This window comes from Gobius niger, assembly GCF_951799975.1.
Source record: "Gobius niger genome assembly, chromosome: 6".
Lineage (NCBI taxonomy): Eukaryota > Metazoa > Chordata > Actinopteri > Gobiiformes > Gobiidae > Gobius > Gobius niger.
The window spans coordinates 17,712,512-17,731,425 of NC_136857.1; the positions used below are offsets into that span (position 1 = coordinate 17,712,512).

The window sequence follows — 18,914 nt, forward strand, 5'->3', positions numbered from 1 at the left end:
AAGGTTTATTGTCATTTTTATGCCTGAGAATTGGCAGTATCTAGTGTCGTTAGTGTCGATAATATCGTTTATCGCGATACTTTCCCGCCTCAATATATCGAACTTTAAATTTGTTATCGTGACAGGCCTACCTATAGGCCAGTGTAACGCCTCATTTGAAAGCTAAGGCCTGAAAAACTGATCTAATTTTATTCCTTGTGTTGTCGCAACCTTTTTTGACATTTCTTTTCATTGCTTTTTTGTTGCTCTTTTGTGGCGTTTTTGTATCTTTGTCGTCACACATTATTGTCACTTTTCTGCTATTCTCTGGTTGCGTTTTAGTTTTGCGTTTTCGTCACTTTCTCGGCTCATCTTTGTCGCTGTTTTGACACTTTATCCAAGAAGCGTTTGAGATTTGGGTAAAGTCCAACTGGAGAAACTCTGTTAAATATGTTGTTATGACATTTCAAGCAGTGGTCAGGGTTTATTCCTGATTGATGATGTTTCTTTAACGTTTTGCCAGGTTTTGCCGAGCTGCAGACGGACATGACAGACCTGACCAAGGAGCTGAATCGCAGCCAGGGCATCCCCTTCCTGGAGTACAAACAGTTTGTCACTCGCACGTTCTTCCCCAAGGTGAGGAGGCCTGCGTTTGTATCTATCTGATTACATACTAGCATACCGACAAGACTATTCTTCTCAATGGGGTTTTAATCATTTCTCCGCCAGCAAACGCATGCAATTTCATATTTCCCACTGACACTAATCTGCACAGAGAAATTCACCTTGTAACTTTGAGAACACACAGTGGACATATAGCCCCCCTGCAGACCGGCTAATGTGTTCTCTGTAGGTAAGCACTTTTGTGATGGGTGATCCAGCCTAGAGGTAAAGTCTGTCTCCGGGTTTTTTCCACTAAAGCAGACACAATGAAACTCTCACTGCAAATGATTGGTATTCAGCGGACTCTTTGTGCCCGTCCTAAGTCTTGATAGATTGAGACGGTTGGATCAGGAATGGTATCGAGTGCAGAATTTATATTAAATGTATGTATAAAGTAGGATAACTGTAAGCCATGATGTTCTGTGGTTTATGAATTGCAGTTGTTATTTACCTTCTCCTTTTACAACTGCTGAAATATATTCTCGGAGGCAGATCATTAGCAGACGAATAACTGTGGCGACACCAGAAGGTACAAACCAAAAGGAAAACAAAGAGAGACACAACTGAGAGTGTTTTGTCTCTAAACCACAGACCTGGCGTTTGATTGAGGGAGAACAATGTCGGGCACAGACACGGCTAAACTTTCCCTTGATTTCTCTAAACACTCCTCTCCTGTCTCACACGCCCACTGCGCCGCTGCAAAGTCCTACATCCTTGTGCAATGTCATATGACTTCAGTTGTTTTGTTGGACACAGGCTGTGTTTTCTGGTTGTGAAGGAAATGAGCAGGCAGAGTGTTGAAAGGCAGCGGGGAGAGGAGCATAAATCCTACTGTTGCTGCCTTAGTATTGTCTCGGCTCAGTTTTCCGCAAAGACAGCAAATCACAACAGTCACAGGAGAGGAGTAAATCGCCACATTTACTCATATCATACTTGAGTACACTTTGAGTATTCATGAAAATGCACTTTTAATAATAATAATGTTAATAGTAATGCATTAGACTTATAGCACTTTTCCAGATGGTCAAAGTCACTTTACAATTTCATGCATTATTCATTCACACTTTCCTTTGTGATGGTAAGCTGCAATTGAAGCTACAGCTGCCCGAGGGTAGACTGACGGAAGCAAGGCTGCCAGTCTGCGGCATCAGCCCCTCTGAACTACATTCACCCAGGCTTCCTGGTGTTCTTCATCGGTCTCCCAAATACCAATCAGGCTTAGCTTCCGAGATCTAACAAGACGGCATCTCGTCATAGAAGTCATAGAACACAACTTTCCACTCTTTTTAGACATTTTCTGGTGGAATTTGAACTTATTTATCCCTCATTAATTCTAAATCGGGCCCATATGGATATTTTTTCACAACAGATTGTTCAGAAGAAGCAAACGGCAGTTGTAGCTAGCATTAGCATGCAGCATGATCATAACATGAAGCATCATGTTAGCATTCTTCATTATTTATGTAATTATGGGCCTTTGAATCACTTTGCTCCTCTCCATGTCTTTGTATCTTTATTGGGTAGAAAACTATATCAATAATTCTGAATTTGTTAAAGTAGTTTTTGAATAATTGGAGAAAGTTAAGATTTTTCTCTTCTTTGTTTTCCCCCATAACTGTTTCAAACATGGCCATATAAAGTATGGGTGATTCCAGAGATGCCGTCTGTATCTATCGGACAAATCCGTATCGGGCAACTCTGTATAGAATAGAATATCTATATATTTACTTTTACTAAAGATATGTTATGAGATATAGATTTTTTCTCCAGCGTTTTTTTTCCCCTCTGTAGGATAGAGAAGCATGAAAGGGGGCTAGAAGAATAAGGGGAGACATTCAAAGCTGAGAACTGATTGAAGCTCATGACCATAAGGCCCGACATTTTTTCCTTTTAATTTGCTCTAACAGCATCACTTGTCATATAAAGGAGGCAATACCAGAAATAGCAATACGTGCAGTAATATAAAATCTAACCCTTGAAAATGGTTCACTGCCTAATTTCTATTGACGTTTACTTGAGTACAAACCTGTGGTTATTCATCACTTTCTTTTCTACACTGAACCTGTCATTGTCTTTTTCCCAGTCGCCTTCTCTCCGAGCCAATTACTCACAGACAAAAAAGTGTGAAGGCTCAGTTTGAAAACGAGCCAAAAGTAACTGCCCTGAAATGACAGATTGAGTTGAGGGCTTCTTCTTGGCTTTAAGTCAATTTCCCCCCGACACAATTTCAGCTCATGACTGTCAGTGTCACGGAGTCATGTTTCCTTTTCATGGTCAGTCACACAAAATTCCGCAACTCAGTTCCAGTCTGTAAATCTGCAGCAAAGTCCCCAAAAGGTGGAATTAAAGTACAACCCTGTGCTTTTACATATGTAATTTGCAACGAGAGAATGTTTGTGGAAACTGCTCAACTCAAACATATTTCATGAAATGTGCGTACTTCAGTCGGGTTTTGAATCTTTCTTGTTTTGCTCTATGGTAGTGACAAATAGCAGTTGTGACAGTAATGCAATAAAATATATGTTTATTACTTCTCCTTCTTTTCAACCACTATGCTGACTTGGACCCGTTTTAACTTTGTGCCTCTGTCTCTTTCAGATGTCTTTGGATTATGAGAAGACCCTGGTTCAGCCTGTCTATGAGAATGACTCACTGGGACCCAAAATCGTTCCGGAGACGCACCCGCTGCTGCAGGACTGGCAGGTGAAGGGTTAAGCCATTAGAACCTGCTTCTGCTACGCTAACTTCATTTGGCAGCTTTTTTTTTTTTTTACTCCTTTTGTTTCTCAACTAGGTCACAGTAAAGCTTGTTAAGGTTTCTCTGTCGTTAAGAAGTTTGCCGGGAAAGCGCATTGTGCACTTTTGCCTGTGTGCTCTTCTCGTTATGTGTCTTAGGACTTAGCGTGTTTGCTGGAGTGTTTATTTGGCCATGCCCACTGCCAGTGCCTTCAGTTTCTTCTTCTATTATATGTGGGAGTTTGTATTTGGAAAAATACATCGCAACTTCAATAATTAAAACCAATAATTGCCCAACTATTTATTTTTTACAGCAAGTACCTTCATAGCCCACAACTTAGGTAATAGCTCAACATGGACATTTCACAGGAATTAATTAAACCACATTTAAAGCAGGACTAAATCTGGGCTTAACCAGATTTTTGTCTAAAGCTCGGCCCAAGCTGCTAATAAATCCAGCCACACCATCAATTACATTAGCTTTCACCGTGGAGATCTTTCTTACCAAGAGAGGAATAAAACTGTTATGCGCTATGTTTACTTTTGCAAGTCATTTGGCGTTTTTTATTGAGTGAGACTTTCTGAAACCTGCTTGTCAAACACCTCGCTGCCCGCTAAGTTGATGACAGCTGTTGACACGCACTTCCAAAGGGAAAGATACAGCATCAATCTCCAATTCGCCTCAGTCCCACGGAAATATAAATGACGGACCGAATGAAAGACGTTAAGAGGCCACGCACTTTCACACACCTCTGTGCCAAAAACGGGCGACGCGGGCGGATGCATGTGTGCGCGTGTGAGAGAGCGCGCAAGAGAGAGAGAAAGTAACGATTGCGGGTGCTGGTTTTGGGTCGGCAGCCGGGGGAGCTTGTCTAACAGTGATGAAGTGCCTTGGATCCACATCGTCTTCCCAGGAAGTGTTTTCCAGGTCACAGCAAATAAATCTCACAGGCGGGCATTTATCTTACTACACACCCCTGCTCTCCTTCTGTCAGCCTCCAAAACCACACCATATGGCCGCAGTCCAGAGGGAAGTCTTCATCACCACCGCTGCTTAGTCGCACCATAGATAGACCATACTCATTAAGTCGACTCGGCACATTTAGAGACTATTGCAACCCAGCAAGATGACCCAAAGTAGGAGACAGGATAATGCAGTAGGGAGCGACCACAATAGTAAGGGGTCTAACGCAGCATGTGATGGAAAGATGAATTGTTCCCTACATAGGGCACAGGGGGTGAAATAGATTAGGAGGACCCAGCGGGTGTGCAATGCACTGCTTCTCAAACTATGGGGGTATGACTGGTAGTGCCCAAGCTTCTCCTGGTGCTACTGAGCTCGATCAGTCCATCTTAAGTTTGCTGAGTTGGCTTTGGTTGGTCAAGGAGTTAAATGGAAGCTTGATTTAGAGCTTGTTAAGTGCAGACCTGTTTAGTGCTGGTGTCGTCTGCAGTCTTTGTATATGTAATCACATCTGTCTCCGTCTCTCTCCGCAGTCCAATAACACCAAGGCGCCCAACATGGAGGAGGGCATCACTATGTTCGCCACTCTCCTCAGCAATAAGCACTTCCTCATCACCTTCGTCCATGCGCTGGAGCAGCAGAAGGACTTTGCAGTGCGGGACAGGTAATAGTCAAAGCAATACAAAGACCGACTGTGTCTGGTTAGTGTAGGTTCAACAACGAAAGAGCACCATTTTTAGACATTTCCTGGACAACAAAACAAATTCATTAAATTGTTAGAGCGCTGTAATCGAATTGAAAATACAATCCTAAGTGGTCATGAGCCAGTTACATGCCTTGGTAAAGTCTTTAGCAAAAAAAATAAATCAATAATAGCACTGAAGACGCTTGAGAGAAGGTTTGTCCCAGCGACCCCTGAAAGTAAAATCCACAGATGCTGAGAGCGCACCTAACTCTAGCTGTTTCTTAACATCCACTGATTCTGTTGTGCAAAAAAGAAAAGTTATTTAAAGCAAGGTGCCTCACTGTAAACATCCCCACTGTGAATAATGTCTTAGCCCAGTCATTGTGTCATTGCGGAGATCCACTTAAAGACCAGGGGAAAATTCCCGACTGAAGGCCACATCCTTGTCCCATCCCCGGAGTCAGCACTTCCTGATTGATGCGGCCTGTTTGTGGTGGATTAGTAGAGACTTTGTGAAGGAAATCCCCTCTGGACCTCGCCCACTCACTCCCTTGCATTACATCAGAGCTCGATTTGGCCTCTGTCACAGGTGCACCCGGGGACGACTCTGTTATTTTTAAATCTCCCCTGACCACACACTGTCAGGGCATGTTTGTAAAAGCATGTTTTCTCTTCAATGGTCACATTTTTCTCTCCCTTTCCAGATGCAGCTTGGCGTCACTTCTCACCATCGCCCTCCATGGCAAACTTGAGTACTACACCAGTATCATGAAGGACCTGCTCGTGGACTTGATCGACGCCTCGGCCTCCAAAAATCCAAAACTGATGCTGCGTAGGACGGAGTCTGTCGTGGAGAAAATGTTGACCAATTGGATGTCTATATGCATGTATAGCTACCTCAAGGTGAGTGGCTAAATAATAGAAATCAAACATACAAGCAAAACTAAATACATCCTTTCTAGCTAATTACCAACACCTGAAAGTCAAGTCAAATGCTTATTTTATCTAATGTGCTTTTTTAACTTAGGCATTTTCATGGGTCTAGAAATGATCAATAAAGATCTTGGGTAGATTGCACATAGATTCCGGTCAATTCCACGTAACGAAAGTCTTAAAATGTGAACAAAATGACAAATTGCGCAAAGTCATTTGAGTTTTTGTGCCACCATCTGGGGATTTTAGCATTATACCCTGAATGGCTGTGCATAACACTTGTCCACACTTTTGCAGGAAACCGTGGGCGAGCCTTTCTTCCTGCTGCTCTGTGCAATCAAGCAGCAGATCAACAAGGGCTCAATAGACGCCATCACAGGGAAGGCGCGCTACACCCTCAACGAGGAATGGCTGCTCCGTGAGAATATTGAGGCCAAGCCGCAGGTCAGACACCACTGTCACACACTGACCTTGAACAGCTAATGCCAGACAGAGATTAGTCATTCAACAGCCCAACAGCCTTTTCTGTGGTCGATGACAAGCCCCACTGACTATTCATGCTGAAAATTCTGTCGTGAAAATAGAAATAAAAACATGTGCCAAGGGAAAGTAATGACTCTTTATAAATAATCCAGACAAACAATTGTGACTATATAGTTGCTAAGCTTTATTTATTTGTTGTGTTGTTTTGCAGAACATCAACGTATCTTTCCAAGGCTGCGGCATGGACTCTCTGTCTGTCAGGGTCATGAACACAGACACAATGTGCCAAGTGAAGGAAAAAATCATCGAGGCCTTTTATAAGAACCTGCCATTCTCACAGTGGCCCCGAGCAGAGGACGTGGACCTGGGTAAGAGGGAGAGAGGGGGACATTTTGGCTGATTATTTTCATCCTTCCTACCCGGCCACCTTGTCTGAGATATAGTAATCTTCTTTTGCTAAAGGTCAATTCCCCCCTCATGAAGCTCAAGTAACCCGAGGCTGCAATATAATAAATGACAGAATACATTGAGGAGGGTGTACAGTCATAATCAGAGAGAGTTATTGCTTTCAAAATCCGTGCAGCCCGCAGAGCTGATTTGATTAATGGCCGGGGAATATCTTCACAGGTCGTGACACAGCCAGTTAGTGCTCGGCTGCTCGGCTACTCGGCTGCTCGTCTGCGTCCCCACTGTGCCCCTGTACAAATTTAGGACAAAGTTAACCACTGAAATTTGCAATATCGTTTCCAATTTTAATTTGTTTCAGTGGTTCAGTTTGAAGTGGATACAAAGCAACAGTGAGGGACAATGCAGTGTACGTTTTGTGAAACTCCTGGTTGAATCTTATTGACATTGTGCTCAGGTAGCCTAGGGGTTAAAGCTGCAGCATATGGGCAGGTCATTGGGATGTCCTATCCAATGAAGCCTGGGAAACAAACAGCAGATCTTTAAACGCAAATATGTACTTATATGAATAAAAATGAATGAGTCTTGTGACATGTAGGGTCACTGGAGTTTCATTCCTTTAACCTCTTCACTCCCACCTGAGCCGAGCACATTTTGGCTTCCAGTTTGGCTTTACCTAAATCTAAAAGCGTCTTGAACAAAGTGTAAAAACGGCGACAGAAACATGATTATAAAGAGATACAAAAGCAAAAAGAAGGAGCCACAAAGAAGCAACAAAAACACGATTAAAAAATGACAAAGCGAGACGAAATCATGACAAAAAAGTGTGTTAAAGGAAAAAAAAAAAACTACGAAAACCAGACAACAAAGAGACAAAAAACACAACAAATAAGCTTCAAAAATGTGACATACATTGACAACAATAATGCAACAAATAAGTCGGGGGATACGAGGTCAATGCCGTGAAGGGGTTTTAGTCACTACACTTTTTTCCTGTCATAGGTGCCTATTTGACGATTAGGGCCGTGCGATAATTAAAATTCGCTCTACCACATGTGCATCAGACTGAACCAGTAGACTTTTGGCTGCACCATGCTCCAAACTTTTAATTGCTATGTCAGTCGACCTTCTATTTCAAGGGAATTCTAATTTAATTTGGAATCGGGATCCACTTCTCTCTTTTCACCTCATTCTGATGCTATGGAGTATTTATTGCTGTATTTTCAATATTTTCAACATAAACTACCTATTCACTAAGCACAGCCATGACTAACATTACACTCTTTCTTTAAATTTTGCCCACACTTGTGTCTGTCTTGCAGAGTGGTTCGAGTCCGGTAGCAACAGTCGACTTCTGCAGGACCTGGACAACTCGTCAGTGATGGAGGATAGCAGGAAGAAGCTGAACACAGTCTTCCATTACCAGGTGTGAAGAAGAGTGTGTGTGCCTATGTGTGTGTGTGTGTGTGTGTGTGTGTGTGTGTGTGTGTGTGTGAGGTCTCTGAGGTGGTGGCTGTCATCTGTTCCGCCTGTATATCCTGACAATCTAACGGCAGCAGCGGGTGGGTTAAGGTGAGAACTCCTTGTAAATGGTGTCCTCTGTGGGTGGGCTGGCTCCACTTTCACTTGGGAGCTTTATATGAGGTCCAGTCCAGTCTATAACACGATTATGCTCTTGACATACAAGGCACACACGTCAATGAATTACAATAACTAGAAAAAGGCTGTTTTGTTCACAGTGGTTGAATAGCAAAAACAAATCAATTAAATGGATTTTCTGGAAACACCGAAATGCATTGTGGCATGCCATACGGGACGAAATGCCTGTTGGATTTTTGTGCCACCCCCTAACCTGGATAAAAGGAAAATACATTATTATTGAATATTTGGCTAAAATCCCTGACGATATTCTTGTTGCTGCCTCTTGTCCAAGTCACTGCTGTGAATGAGAATTGGTTGTCGATCTTGTTAAATAAAGAAAAAGAAGATATTCACAGACCATTCTTATACTGTTTATACTTTCCAACATCAACGTATCAATAATTAAATGAAGCTGTTCTGTCTTTCCATCTACAGCACACGGTATATGCACTGTATAAGCTCCATTTTATTAGAAGGCTAATTATAGAAAAGCATATGGCATTTTTAGGCAGCAGTAAAACTACCACTAATTTTGACTCAGGAAGAAAAACAAACGGTGTCCAAGTGGCCTGTTTTTGCTTTGCTTCGTGGACATCATTATGTATATGTGTGTTTGCTCACGTCCCCATTCATCTGCACGTGAGTAAACACACATTGACTGACCTCTGACTTTTAGCCCCATTACCTGTACTTTCTAAGTGCTGTGTTTAGTTTAAGTCTCTCCTTGGGACCGGAGCTGTGAAAGCGATGAGCCGCAGCGTGCGCTAACAGACGCGGGTTCACTGCAGAAGGCTGCTCGATTCATTTCAACAGGACTCGACTTTAATGAGCCAAGTTTGTCTCCTGCTGATAGGCAAACATATGCATCCCTCATCGCTAATCGCCATAACCCCGAGAGGACATTTAAGGTGATGAACCCCACATAACTTTTCTTAACAAAGGCTAAACTAGGATGAATTCACATCAAAGCTAGGGTTGAATAGGACAAGTGTAAAAACAAAACTAGCTTAATCCAAGACATTCAGACTGTATGAAATCCAGTTCTGGTTGTGAACTAGCATTTCAATTCAACCAGGTCTAGGATTTCACCACCTGTAAACCAATACCATACCGCCTTTGCTATGCCCAATCCCGTCAGATCTTGGAAGCTAAGCAGGGAAGGGCCTGGTCGGTACTTGGATGGGAGACCGTTTGGTAACACCAGGAAGCCTGGGGTGAATGTGGTGTGTGAGTGAGTGGTTGGTGGTGGTCGGAGGGGCCGATGGCGCAGACTGGTTGCCTCGCTTCCGTCAGTTTACCCCAGGGCAGCTGTGGCTACAACAGTAGCTTATCACCACCGAGTATGGAGTGAATGAATAATGACGACAATGTAGCGCTTTGAGAAACTTGGTAATACAGGCTTGTAAAGCGCATTACAAGTGTAAGGCATTATTATTATTACTTAAAGCAGAACTAAGTAACTCATGCCCCTAGAGGCCATAATCGCCACTGCAGGTGTCGTAGCATGTTACGTTTTTTTTTACAAAGGGAGAGGGCTGTAAATACTGTTTAAGTGGCGCTAGCACGCAGGTAGCTTTGCCCATTAGCCTATTAGCTTCTTCTTTGTGATTCTATTATGTATTACTATTATGTATGTTGTGCCTCCGACCCGGTGCAGAGAAAGTTGCAAGGGTGGTTTTCTGGACAGAGACACCAGGGGGAGATGAAAGACCCCCCAATCATCCCATTAACACTTGTATTACCCCCAGAGGGATTACGATTTATTAAGGCAAACCAGTTACTTAGTTCTACGATGCACCAGAACAAAATTATAGCCAAAATGGATCTAAAACAATACCAGGCCTAAAACATCTCAGATCAAAGAGACATTTTAGAGGCTAGAATTGAAACAAGTCAAAAGCGAGAGTAAAATCATCCCTGACCAGGACTAAACATATTGAGGTTGTCTGTTCAATCCATTTCACCGCAGTACAAATGATCCGGGTCGGCCTCCTGTCGATTTACCACCACTTCTTCAGATTTACACCAATCGACCACACATATGCCGCTCTCATCACTACCCCCCCCCCCGGAGGGCACTTGATGTGATATAGCCCCAACTAACCTCTCACCTCCTGCCCTCTCCCTCTCTCCCCTTCACTCTGCAGGTCCCAGAGGGCGCATCACTGGCCATGAGCATGAAAGACAAGAAAGAAAACACGCTGGGCAGAGGTATGTTCAACAACCTTCGCATAAAGTACACCCGCCACCAGTCACTTTGTCACACGCACCCTTGAATAAATACTGCCGCCCGCTCCATCACTGTAAAGCAGCACATGGTCCGTTCATCAGGAGAACATGATACATCCATGTAAACAAGCTGGAAACCGTACGCCCTCCCTCGCCCCGAAACACAAAGCTCACATCTAAGCTAATAAATCACCGCACATAGTCACACGTCTCACAGGGAGAGCTGCCACCGAGTCTCCTTCTCCGCGTTATAGATGTATTCCATTAGCAAATGTCAGCTCGTGGGGAAAAATGCCACTTAACTCGGCCCAATGTCCAGACTCGGCTCTGAATGTGGAAATGGCTTGTTGATCTTGGTGACAGATGGTTTTATATTAGAGCTGCGTGTGAATAGAAACAAAGACGTGCAATCACTGTGTTAAAGGAGACTTCTATGATAATCTAATATATGTATACCAGGTTGTTCCCTCATCAAAAACCCAAAGACTAGCCTAGAATAGTGTTTTGTTGTATTCGGGTGGGTTATCCTCAGAGGTGGGTCGAGTAGCCAAATATTTAATAGAGTAAGAGTAACTCAACTTTGAAATCATTTTAGTTAAAGGGACTATACGGAGTTTAAAAATGTTAAGATTAAGTATTTTCCTCCCCCTACATGTTCCAACAATGTCCTAAAGTGTAGAATGAGCCCAGACCTATTCACCACAACTGCCTCTAAAATCCTGCACTGTCACTAAAAACGGTGTTGCTTCGGGCCGAAGTGCCGTCATGCACAAGCTTAATATAGAAGGTGCAGTTACACATATGACCTGAGGTGGCAGTTGTGAGTGTAAGATGGCTAACTTGCGTCTAGCCCCTTTAAGAAGAAGTTCAAACTAGGGACTCACATAATTGCCTAAGTAAGAGTTAACAAGTACTTAATGGAAATACTACTCAAGTAATGTGAAATTAGTGAACCCCCCCTTCAAAAAACAAACAAACAGAAGTACTGCTACTTAAAAAAGAAATACTCAAGTACATCATTAAATGTAATGCCTCGTCTGGGTTTGATGTGCACTGAGCTGCTTCCTTTCTCAGGAACTGCAAACACACTGATCTCACACCTCTATACATAAAACCCTGTATTCTTCCAGAGAGCACTCTCAGTTATTTCTTACACAAAAGCCTATATACACAATAAACCATCATCAAACTTGCGGTGATAATTTTAGACATCCCATAGCTTCATCTCAGCATCCAGACATAGTGGTCTCATTTTAAAGTCACATCGTGACTTGATTATTGTATAAGATAATCAGTAGGCAGCCTGTAACTGTTTGGAGCACATTGCACATCCCTAGCTTAAGCTGTTCAAACCAGAAAAAAACATTTTTCAAAGAAAATGTCAGATCTCGGGGACTGAGGACATTTTTAATAAATACCTTTTTGCAGAATGTAAAATATATAAAAAGACAAAGACAATAAAAAAATATTATTTTTTTTACATTGGAACAACAAGTTGTCTTTAAATATAGTAATAATGATTTAACGAGCAGTTTTCAGAATCCACCAGCAAAACACTTTCTTTCATTATGTTCCTACTCCACTTTGACTTTGCTTTTCCCTTTTTATAATCAGTACTAGACCAGAGCTGTATCCTGCACAGTCTATGTCCATCAAAGCCATTCACCCAGTGCCAGAAATAGGCTTATGGACCAAAACCTGGCACTGACTTCAAAGCATCAAGGGGTGTTATGTGCCTGTAGTGCTCCCTGGCTAATGTGAAACAGTGTCCGGGCTGTGATGAGTGCTGAGGGGCTGGACTGAGGCCCGCTGGGCAGGAGCATCTCTGGCAGAGCTGCCTGTAATGAGAGCACATGAGTGTCTGTGTGAAGCCTGAACAAGTGTCTCCCATTGTTTCCTATAGCTTTGTGTTCAGTTATCTGTTCAGTATGTCCACATATGCATACTCACATGTAAGTATTCGGGTTAGTGTATGTCTGGGCAGTGTAGCATCAGACATATCTGGTCTCATGAAATTCATTATTTCCCGAAATTGGTTGGTCCAAAGAATTTCCAACACCTGTGACACTGTCTCTAGATACTTTAACCCTTTTAAGTCTGTACATAGCAGCATCTGAGCTGTAGATGGCACAGTGGTTGCAGAGGTTAGCGCTCGTGCCTCACAGCAATCCCCAGGCTGGGCGGGGCCTTTTTGTGTGGTGTTTGCATGTTCCTCCTGCCCAGGTGCTCAGGTTTGCTCTATTGCTAGAAACATGAACAGGTCAGGATGAAAGAAGACTGTGGGGCAAGTGGAACACAGATAGAAATTAGCTCATGGCTAAAAACTGGGGACGTGTTTGCATCCGTGAATGTTATGTTTCCTTATTTAGGAGGCTAGAAGCACTGTCCCGACCTCCTAACCCTTAAGAGATAAAGTAAACAAATACCATCTAATCAAAGAGCAGAGTTTTATATGAGTGAAAGATGTTGTTAAAAAGTATAATGGTAGAATGTATAGTACAGCAAAATGAAATCATGAATCTATTTGGCATCTCATATGAAGTTCGACATATGGTTATTTTGAATTCAACGAGATGACGCTGACTCTATTTTAGCCAATCACCCTATGTCCCACTATGCAATTCAGGGTGTCAAATTGCTTTTGATCCCTACAGAATATAGCATGCATTTACCTATACGACTATGCGTGTTTATGTTTAGTATCACATGTAAACCAGCTCAGTTTAATGCCATTTGCAAACACTGGCTGAGCATTACCATCTCATTACAGTGGCTCCAGAACCACTCTCCGGCCTGTGTGTCTGTCTGCACTAATCTCCTCCATTCTCCCCAACATACCCCCCCTTCACATGCACACACACGCACGCACACACACAGCCTCTCGCTCCTCCATCCACCTAATCACTCTCTCTATCTCGCTCTCCGGCTCGGCTGTCAATCTCTGCCTTGTTTTTCCAGTCGCCATATCTGTCACACACACCTCTGCCCCCCTCCTGTCCCTTTGGTCTCCACCTTGTTGATTGCACATTGTTTCACACACTATGTTTTTGTGTCTTTTTCAGTGAAAGATCTGGATACGGAGAAGTATGTGCATTTGGTGAGTACTATGTAATCAGACATGTCATTTTAATTAAAGGGATGAGGGCCTGCACTTACACGTGGCTGGTGTGCAGAAAATGTAGTTTTGTTGGTCATTTTGCAGTGAATTGTAGTTGTTCTAGTAGCAATAAATGTAAACAAATGATGATAAATGGTGATGTATTGTCATAATGGATTCAGTAACAAAAGGTCAATTAGCCAATCTGCCGTGCCCACCTGAGCCTGGACAAATCAGGATTTGTGGGCAAGGGCTTTTCACCTACTATGTGAGGATCTATTGTCTAACATGTTTGAGGTAAACATATGCATCTACAAGTTTCCCTTGAGTTTAGAGCTTGGCCCTTTAGTTGCTTTTCTAGTCAGACATTAGAGAGGCTGACGACTGAGAAATGAGGTGAACAGAGGTGAGAAGGAAAGCTGCTGAGAGGACATGACAGCGCTAATGCTGTTTAAGCTCTTTTATAAACGTCAAAAAAGATATGGGCCCTTTGACTTCAGAATAATGAGTTCTTTGGAATACAATTTGCCGGGTGAATAGTTAGTTTTCTGCTCCCTTTTTTTTACCATGAGTTTGAAGGGACTTTGTGTGGTTTTTATCCTCACCTCTGCAAGACCTGCCAGATGCATGATAATGTACAGATTATCTCAGGGCTGGGTGAAAGAGTGTTTTGTACTGAGTACCGTTTTTTCCCCTCAAATGATAGAATTTTTTCATTCAGCTTAAAATTGGGGAATAAAGGAAAAGTGGCGAGTGCTAATCTCAATGCGAGTGTTATTATGGGGTTTTCTCTGCTCCTTCCTTCTGCTCAAAGACATGTTTGTGAATGTACATGGCCCTTAAACATGAGGAGATAGAATGACTGTGGCAACAATGAACTTTGAGGGTTCTGTTTAGGACAATAATGAGACTCCAGTGCCCATGACCCTGACCCAAACTAGTAATAGTGCCTGTGTGGGCTCGTCCTGGCATGCTCCATTGCAAGGTTTTAAAAAATAGTCAACAATCTGGACTGAGTTATTCAATGAAGACTATCACTTCTCATTCCGAAAACGTTCATAAGAGAGAGATGGACAAAAACTCATTGCTACACATTGCTATGTATGTCATTATTAGTCTATAGTCCTGTAGTAAGAGGCCACTGAGATGTTTGTATTTTTGTTTTTTTATAAAGATCAAAAACAGATTTTGCTCTGCTAATCTATGTACGATTATTATATTAAATAATATTGCAGCTACTCTAATCCAACTGGATGATCTTAACTGAAGCCATATTATATATTTGAGCGACATCTCTCAGCCATAGGTTTTGTTTAAAAACGGAGGGGAAGGTACTTAATGCAGCTTCAAAATACCCTGTGGTGGTGTCATAGTTGAAGCACAGACAGAAATTCCCCTTTTGACACTGAAGGGGCAGAAGCTGTGGAGCGTTCATGCCTGGTTTCACTGCTTAAACATATGTGATGACCTCTGGGTGTTTCAGGTCCTGCCTCACGACGAGCTCATGGAGACCAGGAAGAAACACAGACAAAGTCACCACAAGAAAGTGCTGCCGGAAATCTACCTGACACGGCTCCTGTCCACCAAGGTGACTGCAGGGATCAGAGCTTAAATACCCAACACTTCACACAAGTTCTATTCATTTAACCATGAAAAAAACAATACGTAAACAGTGCTACATCTCTTAAACATTTGACACAGTGTGTTGACTCTGAACTCACTTTTGGGTTTCATACATTGGAATTAGTATCATGTGTGGGCCGCTTGTCTCTATGCTCCACAGGGAACTCTGCAGAAGTTCCTGGATGACCTCTTCCAGGCGATTCTCAGTATCCCTCCGGACCGCCCTCCTCTGGCCATTAAGTACTTCTTTGACTTCCTGGAGGAGCAAGCGGATAAACGAGGGATAACGGACCCGGACACCCTGCACATCTGGAAAACCAACAGGTAAAGATTTTTCCAACAAAATATACAATGCCGTGTGGTTACCTCATTGTGCGGGTGGAGGAAAGACTGCTGCTAATTGTCTGTGTCATTGTTCCTGTGTCCACAGTTTACCTCTACGCTTCTGGGTGAACATCCTGAAGAATCCGCAGTTCGTGTTTGACATTGACAAGACGGATCACATGGACGCCTGTCTGTCTGTCATCGCCCAGGCCTTCATAGACGCCTGCTCCATTTCTGACCTGCAGCTTGGCAAGGTGAGCCAAACCTGTCCATCAACTGATCAACAAAACAAATACCAGCTGTAAATAGAAACCACCTGCTTATATCGACTGAAATGGCCAATACACCGTCTCCAAGCAAAGTTCACTCTCGGCTCGGATGTCAACAGAATGTCAACCTAAATTGCCTTTTGGGAATACATTTGACAGGTTTTAAGTACCGCAAGTCATTGGCCAGAAGTCAGGTAGAGAACTTATTTAGAGTTAATTAAAGGAGCTATACCTGATTGTACAAACAAACAGGGTCACGGACAGCTCCTTTAATAAGAAATAAAGCACCTAATATAAGGTATGTTTTAGACTCAAGGCAATTACCGTATTTTCCGGACTATAAATCGCACTTTTTTCATAATTTGGCTGAGGGTGCGATTTATATATCAGAATATATAATCCCACAGTGTTTCTTATTTTCACACTGCCAGCCGCTAGAGGGCGCTCTAGGCTTGTGTGCCAGTATCTGCTACTCCTGAAAGAAAGTTTGGAGTGAGCGAGAAATTTGTGAGGGACTGGCGACTAGCAGAGGTTACTCTTACTGCAATGAAGAAAACAAAAAAGCTAGTCGTGGCTTAAAGCTAGATGACTACAGCTAGAGGAACGAGTTCGCAAATGACAGCTTGAACAATGTGATGCCGGGAGAGGCTTGTCAACGATGCAGTTACGCCTTCATGTCCAGGTAGTTGCCACGGCTGGTGCGACTTATATTCCGGAAAATACGGTACAAAAGCCATTTAATATTAATAAAGGATTGGTTATATTATTATGAAGCACTTTCGCACAGTCAAAACGCCTTTCATTACCCCATTATTTATTCACGCCCTGGTGGTGGTAAGCTACCACTGCTGCCATAGTTGCCCTGGAGCAAAGTGTGGTAGTCCTTTTGTGCCAAAGCCCTGTACGACCCCGACAACCTGCTAACAAATTTATGCACTGGTGGTATTAAGAGGAAAGATGGGCTGAATTTCTAGCATACAAAAGCAGACAAGAGTCGGGCAGATGGGGATTTAAAAAGCCGCCGCCCTCCAATGAAGCAAACTAGACTGCAAAATGAACTTGTTTTGCAAATAAAATCCGCAAATCTTTCCATCGCACGTCATTGACAAAATATTTCCTTTTCCATTTTCTATCTCATCCGGATTTGATAATGTCCCAAACCGCTCAGACCGTCTACCTCTGCTCGTGTTATTTCAGAGCACTGATCCAAGGTCGTGACGCGCTGTGGGGATCTTCTCTTTTGTGCAAACGTGTGTGTCTGTCTGTCGCTGTGTGCGGCTGAATGTCAATGTCCTTTAAAACCCGTCCCATTCGTCTAACACGGTGACCCTGAGCGCGCCGCTTCCGGTCTCTATACGCAGCGCCTTCTTCCCCAGAGAGGCCACGCAACTCATCAAAAATGCTCCTCTTTCACCGGGAGACTGTCAGAGTTGTGTAGTTTTGGGGGTTATGAGCCAAAAAGTACAATGCGGTCGCAGCAGTGATAGTCATTAAATGGAGTATTATGCGGTGCCCCGGTTTAGGTAAGAGATCAGTAATGCAGTGTCTGGCTGTGCTTGTTTCGTGGAGAAACTTTGTTCAAGGATTTGACAAAGTTGATGAGTTGAAAATTAATAATAGTAATAATGCATTAGTCTTTTCCAGACGCTCAACATCACAATTTCATGCATTATTTATTCACTCCATATTTGTAGCCACAGATGTCCCTGTCTCTGACCACCAACCACTCGCACTCCATTCACCGAGGCTGCCTTGTATTCCCACTTTCTGACCGTCACGTTACTGACCTGGTCCAACCTTGCTTAAATTCCGAGTCTGGACGGGATTGGGCATAGCAAAGATATAAAATAGAGTTAACAAAGCATAAAACCTAAGTGAGTATTTAGCACCACAGCTGCAGTGTTAGTAAGGTTGGTTGTAGTGTGAGTGTCTTTGTTAAATATTAATAGAAATGATGGTAGTATTGCCCATAAACACCATGCTATCACTGAGTTCCTTCAGCCAGTCTCATATCGGGATACACAAGCAGAATGATGCCAAAAAATTGCACTAATTATAAAACCATACCAAATGATGTAATAATGATGAATCCCACTCTACTTTAACAGTATATGTCCAGCCTGCTGAGATTATGTGTTACTAATGAAGGTGAGAGGCAAAACACCCTTAACACTATAGCAACCCAGTTCAGATGACCTTGCACAGACATGATTACATTGATTATCTATTAAAATCAACTTTTTAAGGACATGTCTCTGATGATAGTAGAGGGACAGGCAGCGAAGGGAGGGTACAGGGTCTGGATTAGTGAAGAGCAGCGGGGGTGACAGCGGGACAGAAGGGAAACGAGGCGAAGCTGGCTCTCTTATCTGGAGAAGGGCACACATGCACAGGTACCTCAGGGGTCACCCAGGGGTCGCAAGGGTCACCAGGCAGATGGGCCAACAGCAGGAAGTAACCTTGTGGACAGGAAAAGAGGAGGGAGTGTGCCACCGCATCCTGGCTCCATACTGTAGTCAGACAAAGAGAGGCGCTCACTTGGGAGGTACAATTGTCAATCCTACTACATGTAAAGCACAGAGAATCGAAATTCTGTTTCTCTCCAGCTACTGATGCAAAAAGACCATAGTTAACAGAGCAATATGAGATGTATATGTACACAATGGAGACAGGCAGAGGGAGGGAGGGAGAGTGGGTGAGAGGGAGGGAGAGGGAGGGAGAGAGAGAGAGAGAGGGAGAGAGAGAGAGAGAGAGGGAGAGACTTCAGGTTCCTGACAGCCTGATGGATGAGGCTGTCCTGGAATCAGATTGACTGGTCACTGATCGAGACTGAATCTACTGCTATCTCCATAACTAGAACTACTACTGCTACTGTACTTTTTT

General features: G+C 43.1%; 1 protein-coding gene across 1 annotated transcript in view; it reads left to right on the forward strand.

Moving 5' to 3' along the window:
- plxnd1 (plexin D1) overlaps nucleotides 1-18,914 on the forward strand; it is a 124,696-nt gene that overhangs the window by 99,436 nt on the left and 6,346 nt on the right. The window contains exons 22-33 of the mRNA XM_079557741.1: nucleotides 503-615; nucleotides 3,241-3,345; nucleotides 4,876-5,006; nucleotides 5,732-5,930; nucleotides 6,258-6,404; nucleotides 6,655-6,811; nucleotides 8,171-8,274; nucleotides 10,637-10,700; nucleotides 13,781-13,815; nucleotides 15,299-15,403; nucleotides 15,599-15,762; nucleotides 15,869-16,016. Of these exons, the coding sequence (XP_079413867.1) occupies nucleotides 503-615; nucleotides 3,241-3,345; nucleotides 4,876-5,006; nucleotides 5,732-5,930; nucleotides 6,258-6,404; nucleotides 6,655-6,811; nucleotides 8,171-8,274; nucleotides 10,637-10,700; nucleotides 13,781-13,815; nucleotides 15,299-15,403; nucleotides 15,599-15,762; nucleotides 15,869-16,016 (1,472 nt within the window). The remainder of the gene's footprint in view (nucleotides 1-502; nucleotides 616-3,240; nucleotides 3,346-4,875; nucleotides 5,007-5,731; nucleotides 5,931-6,257; nucleotides 6,405-6,654; nucleotides 6,812-8,170; nucleotides 8,275-10,636; nucleotides 10,701-13,780; nucleotides 13,816-15,298; nucleotides 15,404-15,598; nucleotides 15,763-15,868; nucleotides 16,017-18,914) is intronic.